Consider the following 7207-nt stretch of genomic DNA (forward strand, 5'->3'; position numbering starts at 1 on the left):
AAGTGGGGGTTCGTCCCTACCCCCATCACCTCCCTCCCCTGACTCCCCACCGAGATTTTGCAGAGAGTAATGGCTTTTGTACCAGGTCATTCTTTATAATTAAACTCGCAGTATCCACCCCCTCGAGCCGGCCCCGCCTCCTTCCTGGGGAGGCGCCGCTCCCTCGTCCTCCGGGGTTGGGGATTGGGTCTCCCGAGCCAGCGGGGCGGGGCGCAGGCACAGCCGGAACCCGCCTTGCGCGTCAATCCTCCTCGGTCGGGTCCGCCCCCAGGGCCTCGAGCATGCGCCGTCGGACCTGAGAGCGGCGCAGGTGCAGGCGGTAGTCGTCCAGCAGCAGGTCGTCGTGGCGCACCAGCTGGTGCGCGAGCCCGCGGGGGCTGAGGCCCGAGCGCAGCAGGCGCGAGCGCGTCTGGAAGTCGGCGACGGAGATGAGCCACCTGCGGAGGGGGCGGGGCCCGGCGGGAAAGGGGAGCCACGTTGGCTGGCTGGCGGTCACGGCCGCGTCCTCGTACACCGGTCACTCTGTCCCTCGAGTCCCTTTCGGCCCTACCCTCACCTACGTTTTTCTAGGTGTCCCCTTCTCGCTCAGCCTTTCTAGGTGCAGAACGCACATCCTGGCTTTACCTGTACCCATCACGACCCAGGTCACTCCGGATCTCTTCCCTGGGATCTCCCTTCGTCCTCGGCCCGCCCCCTTTGTCCTCTCCCGACTCCGCCCTCCTCGTTCTTGGCCTCGCACCCTCATGCATTCACCACCGCCCCTCTCCCATGCTCTCCTCTAGCCCCGCCCACCAGCATTACGCGCTCTAGGCCCCACCCCTACCGCGTGCCTCTGACCCCACCCACCAGTATCAGTGCGCTCGGCCCTGCCTTCCTTGGCCCTCCTTTGAGCCCGCCCACCATTTAGGCGTCCTAGACCCCGCCCTCACGGTGCTCCCCCCCCCAGACTCCACCCATCCGTATTACGCGCCCTCGGCCCTGCCCCCACCGCGGTCCTCTAGCCCCGCCAATCAGTACGCGTGCCCACGACCCTCCTTTGGCCCCGCCCAGTCCCGCTGCGCGCTGTCAACCCCGCCCCCACGGCCTTCCTCTGGCCCCGCCCACCCGCTTTCCGCCGCAGACCTCGGCGCGCGCTCACCGGTCTCGGCGGCCCGCGGTCCCGCAGATGACGTTCATGTTCTCAAAGCGGATGCTGTTCACGCGCCCGCCCTCCATGGCCCCGGGTAACTCGGCCTCCAGCGCCTGCAGCACCTCCAGGTGGGTGAAATCCTCCTGGAGGAGTCAGGTGGAGAGGCTCAGTGCTCGACGTCCCGGTTCCAGCCCGGTCCCCACATCACCCACCCTGGCCCCCCACGTGCGGAAGCCGCCGGGGCTCCACGTGGCGTCGAGCGGGCAGGGGCCGCCCGCGTCCGGGGCGTGTCCGGGGCCGGAGATCGTCCTCAGTCATTCCGGCTAGGGGAAGCCACGGAGCCGGTGGCCGGACCCGTGGCCCGGGTGGCCTCGCCCGCAAGCCGGGGTGGAGGCGCCGACGTGGCCGGGCTAACGCGCACATCCCAAGGGATGCTCAGCCCGCGGAGGCTGAGACTCGTGAGGAGGGGTGAGTGCGCGTGCGTGCGTGGTTTTTCCTTTTTTTGGTGGTCCTGGAGTTTGAATTCAGAGCATCCAGCGTGGTTCTGCCTCTCTAGCCTCCTTTCTAACCTTTTCTTTTTTTCAAATTAACTTTTCAGATAGGGTCTCAAGCTTTGTCCAGAGCCAGCCTTGGACCAAGCTCCTCCTACGTTCCCCCTCCTGCCTAGCTGGGATTACAGGCACGCACCACAGTACTATGCCCAGCTTGTGTGTGAAACCAGGCAGTTGGTCACTCCCAGGAGGGATGAGTGAAAGTCTGGAGGATCACCTCCTCAAAGCCACCACCTGTAACTGTGGGATGTGATTGCCAAAGGACTCTGCAGAATGGCCAACTCTGGCAAAAGCATGGGTTTTTCCTTGTGAGTTTTTTGTTATATTTGAAACATCACAGAATTCCTCAGCAGATCGATTCACAGGGCTCCTTTTGCCCTCAGCCTCGGGCTGTCTGCCTCTCTGCCTCCCCTCTGGGATGCTGAAGTTTAACAAGTGATCCTTTCACAAATCCACAATTGATTCTTGCAAATGGGGCCAGGGCCAAGCCTACAGCTGGTGTACCACAGAGCCGAGATTTTTAACCTCAGACACCTCAATCCTGATTCCCACCCAGACTAGAAACCCAGGGACCACCGAGGACACTCACTGAGGAGGAAGGGGCACTCACTGGGGAGGGCACTCACTGAGGTCTCCATGCACAGGCAGAGCGGCTGGGCGGCGGGAGGGGTGGAGAACTTGCGGATGCATGGGAGGTCTCTGTCCAGTGCCTCATATTCTGCGATGACATGCCTCATGTACTGCTTCCTGGGGAGAGAGCAAAGAGCAAAGGTCTCGAAAGTCAGGGGACACTGCTGTCACCTTGTGGAGGGGGACGGCTGAGAGCAGAGGCTGTGCGGGGAAGAAGCCACTCACGAGGATTTGAAGAGCCTGCCCAGGCTGCGAACTTGTATCTCCTCCGGAGTCTCCAGGTCCACACGGACAGTTCCTGAGGACAGAGACCCCAGTGTCATCGTCCCCAAGCCCTCCTCAGCCTTGAGCCCAGCACTGTGCACAGAGGCCAGCTCTAGGGTTTTCATCTCTCAGCTCCAAATGCTGCCCTTTCATATGGCTCCCTGAAGCTGGAGCTGAGACAGCCGTGTTCTCATCAAGCTCTGCCTGAAGGGGGCACCAGAGGGAGACCACAGGGCTGGAAGAAGCAAATGGCCTTCCTTCTCTTTGCTTCCCCTTCTGGTCAACCCCACCAGGCTTCTTCATTGTATCATGTCGCCTGAGTCAAGCACAGTGGTTCAAGTCAATAATCCTAGCTGCTTAGGAGTCAGATAGGGAGGTTCACAGTTTGGGGCCAACCTCTTTGATAAAGTTCACAGACTATCTAGACCACTGGCTGAGCACAGTAGTCCACACTTGTCATCCTAGTAACTAAAGGAAACACAAATAGGAGGATCACATCCCTGGGCATAAACAGACACTCCCCCCCCTTTTTTTTTTTGCCAGTTCTGGGGCTTGAACTGTGGACCTGGGCACTGCCCCTGAGTTCCTTTTGCTCAAGGCTAGCATTCTACCACGTGAGCCACAGCTCCGCTTCTGGCTTTTTCTGTGATTAACTGAAGACAAAAATCTCATGGACTTTCAACCTAGGCTGGCTTTGAACCACGATCCTCAGATTTCAACCCCCTGAGTTGCTAGGATTACATGTGTGAGCCATCAGTGCACAGCTCTGTGACCCTATCTTGAAAATGCAAGAAAGGACTGGTAGAGTAACTCAAGTGGTTGAGTGCTTGCTTACCAAGAGCAAGAATGGAGCAAAACCAGTATGGCAACACCAAAACCAAAAAGCATTTAAGTCTAGCCTGTGAGTATTCCCTTGCCCCTGCCCCTGAACTCTCTTAAGAAACAAGCCTACTTCATGAAACCTAACAGATGATTGCCTCATATCTGGCCCCTACTTGTCAGCTGGCTTCCTACAGCCCATCTCTCAGTGTCCCCTTCGCTTTTAACTTTAGAAGTTGTACTGAGCAGTGCCTAGCACACAGCTGCGCAGCCTCCCTTACAGCTATGTGTGGCCATGTGACCATGCTCTCCCTAACAGAGTGTTAGAAAGAGGTCCAACTTTGGAGTCATTTACTTAAAATTGCTTAGGCCAGGTGTGGTGAGGACACACCTGGAATCCTGGCTACTGGGAAGGCAGAGACAAGATTGAGGTTTGAGTCCAGCCTGGGGGAAGTCAGTAAGGCCCTATCTGAAAAAAAAAAAAAAAAAAGCAAAACGGTTTCTGGGTCAAGTGGTAGAGTGGTAGCCATCATTTACTAAGCATGAGGCCCTAAATTCTATCCCCAGAATCGCCAGAGGAAGAAAAGAACATTGTTAGTCTTGGGCCTTTTCCTCCTCCCCTTGGGCTGGGCTGGGCCAGCAAAACGTCAGCTGTCCTGGTGCTATGACATGGTGAGCCAAACATGAAAGCAATCTGGATCCCTGGATCAACTCGTGAGCTCCAGTGTCCACAGCCCCAGCCACCTGCCTCAGTCTCCCAAGTGTTTTGACAGCCAATACAATTCACTCCTGCTGAGCAAAACAAGACCAACACCTGGCAAGATCACCGTGTCCGTGATGCACCAAGACAGAGTACCAACCCCGCCCCCACTCATACCTCAACAGAGCCTTGAACACAAACAGTGCCCATCCACAATACACACAAGATCAAACCCCTCTACAGGCTCAGAGCTGATGTCTGTTTCTATTGTTTTGTTGGAGACAGTATCTTGCTATGTAGCCCAGGCAGGCCTCAAACTTGCTATCCTTCTGCCTCAGCTTCCCAAGTGCTGGGATTACAGGCCTGTACTACCACACCTGACTAATGACCACTTCTTTAGCCACAGCATTAGCTCCTGGAGCCTCAAGATAAGACAACAGACGCAGTGGTGGACTCTACCCTGCCCCTGAACCACGGTCTGCTGCCCTCTACAGCTCCCTTCCTGCCTTAATCTGCCTTCTCAGGGCAACCATAGCTCTTCATTTTGGCACCACATGATTAAAACCTCCAGAGACACCTGTTATAGTTTAGCTGAGATGACTGACACATGCCACCATGTGCCAGGCTGCTGTTCAGTCTTGTGCCCTTTTGGCCTGGAACTGTGATCCTCTCAATCTCCCAAGTGCTTAGGATGACAGGTGAAACCATTTCTAGTTTTGTCTATTGTTTTTTGTTTTTTAAAGTTTTATCTTGTTTTCCTCTTTGGTAGTGGGGATTGAACTCAAAGCCTCTTGCTAGTTAGGCACGCTCCCCACCACTTGAATCAAGATTCCAGTCCTTTTGAGTTCAGACCATACAGAGAAGTAGAAGGGCAAAAAGATGGGGACTGATCGAAGGAATGGGGACTAGACGGGGAGGAATAGCTTCTGGGGTCTGACTCTGTGCCTGAGTTGGTAATGCGGTCATTTGAAAATGAAAAACAGGGTAAGAAGAAAGAATACTCTGCTTACAGCGGAAGACGAGGGTGGGTATCTAGGGGGAACAATGGCCTCCGAGAAGTTGCTAAGACTCCGGAGGCTCATGGGATATGTAGTCCTGTGCTCCAGCGTATTGGCCGGAGAGCTACGGAAACCCACGGGAAGTGTAGTTCTGCTTCCAGCGAATTGGCCGGGGCGCCACAGAGCCTCATGGGAAGTGTAGTTCTAGAAACCGATTATTGGCCGGGGAGCCGCAGTGCCTCATGGGAAATGAAGTCTGACTTCCCAGCGTGTTGGCCGGGAAGCTACGGAGGCTCACGGGAAGTGTGGTTTGGAGCCCAAAGGACGCTAGTTCAGGAATTCAGGGGAAGTCTTTCGCTTTGAAATAAATGACAGTGACTGGTCCAAGCCCACGCTGCGGGTAAAGGCCACCGCGCAGTCCCGCGACGAGGGCCGGCCGCGTGCACCCCCGCCCGCCCCGCGTACCTGCCTCCCTGTGCGGGCTGCCCTGGCTGGCGGAGCACGGGGGCTCCGCCTCGCGCTGCGCCCTGGACGGGAGGGCGGGGGCCGGCTCGGGGGGCTGGGGCGGGGGGCGCGGGCCGGTCCACCCCGCCCGGGTGAGGAACGACGAGCTGGAGGGCTGGGACCACATGGAGAGCCGGGTCCCCCTAACCTCGGGGATTTCATGTGCGCCCCACTTCTTCCTCTCCCACCTCCCGTTCTCGGTCTCCGTCTCTCCCGGCCTCCGGGCGCTCTCTCTCCAGCCCTGCTCCTCCTTCGCCTCCCACTTCCCAGCCCGGCTCCCGCTCGGCCCCTCTCCCCACGTCTCCGCTCTTCTGGGCTTCGTCATCTTCGTCCCCTCTCTCCTCCCCGGGTCCATCTCCCCCGCCTCCTCCTCGTCCTCCTCCTCCTCGTCGTCCTCCTCCTCTTCCTCCTCCCCCGCCTGCATCAGTTTCCCCAGCATGATCCCGGCCAACGCGCCCTCCCTCTCTTCATCCCCGTCTGCCTCTCTGGAAGCCTGTGGCCCTCTCTCGACGCCCCTGCGTCCCCCTCGGCGTGTCCCAACTCTCCGCCGGCCCCCCCGCCTCTCCTCCCCTCCCTCGCGCACCCCCCGCCCGTCCCGCGCACCCCCATTCCTGTGTCTTACGCATGAACTGGTTACACGCAGGTGACACACAGAAAGGGGGTTTCCTCTGGGGGTCCGGTTGCCATGGTACTTCTGGGGGCGGGGGTGGGGCTCTGAAGAGGAAACTGGGGACTTGGACTTCAGGGTGGGGTTGCAGGGCTCGGCCTGGATAGCTTCCTGTCTGTCTCTCTCCCTCCTCACAGCTTTCTAGATACATCTTTCTATGTAACCCAGACTGCCCTAGAATTCCTGCTTTCACCGCCTGAGTGCTGAGATTACAGGCATGTACCACCATGCCCTTACCTCTGACTATTCCTCCCCACTCCCAAGCCTCTTCGTCTTCCCTGCCTGTTGTGCTTTTCTGCCAAGCATCAGTTCTCCATTTTTCTGAGCAATACCACCTTGATCTCAAGGGCAAACAATCTTTAGACAAGTCTTTAAGACTTTTTTTTCTCTTTTCAGGAAGTTGCAGGGCTGGTCAAAGCTGAGGATGTAGCTGCTGAGGACTAGGTTGACTTGCCTGAGAGCAGAGACAACTTGAGGGAAGCAGAGTGCAAAGAGAAGACAGGTTCCTGGTGATGATTGGGACAGCTGGATCTAGCTATGCCTGAAACCCTTGTCCACTCAATACATTTCCTCTTTATACTTAAGTCAATTCAGTTTGAATTGTTGTCATTGGCAATTTTAACAGCCCATACTTACATAGCCTCTGTGAGTTGTTTTCTATAGTCTTGCTCTGTCCTGCACCACCTCCACAGAGGTTCTCCTCTAGGTGCCTGCCTTTAGGCCAGCTTTTCTTGGCACAGAAGCAGAGCCACATGGGAAAAGGGGGAAACCATGAAGAGGTTGGGTATCACTTCAGAGTCATGATTTCTTGGGGTGGCTGTGGGGTGCTAGTCACTGTGGGTGTCTGCACAGGCGACACTGGTGTTCCGTTGCTTCCGCAGGAGAAGCAAACAGCCTTTTGCTCAGGGATGTATTCATTGAGCGCCACTGTTGTCAGTGACAAGG

General features: G+C 57.0%; 1 protein-coding gene across 1 annotated transcript; it reads right to left on the bottom strand.

Moving 5' to 3' along the window:
- Positions 1 to 79: 79 nt before the first annotated feature.
- CUNH19orf81 (chromosome unknown C19orf81 homolog) lies at positions 80 to 5838 on the bottom strand. The gene is made up of 5 exons (XM_070000877.1): positions 5557 to 5838; positions 2536 to 2608; positions 2307 to 2427; positions 1139 to 1272; positions 80 to 437 (listed from the first exon to the last, which is right to left on the bottom strand). The coding sequence occupies exons 1-5, from the start codon at positions 5720 to 5722 to the stop codon at positions 242 to 244; spliced, it is 690 nt and encodes a 229-aa protein (XP_069856978.1). The 5' UTR covers positions 5723 to 5838; the 3' UTR covers positions 80 to 241.
- Positions 5839 to 7207: the final 1369 nt, after the last annotated feature.

Source organism: Dipodomys merriami, unplaced genomic scaffold (assembly GCF_024711535.1).
Source record: "Dipodomys merriami isolate MVZ:Mamm:240054 unplaced genomic scaffold, mDipMer1.0.p SCAF_57, whole genome shotgun sequence".
Classification (NCBI taxonomy): Eukaryota; Metazoa; Chordata; class Mammalia; order Rodentia; family Heteromyidae; genus Dipodomys; species Dipodomys merriami.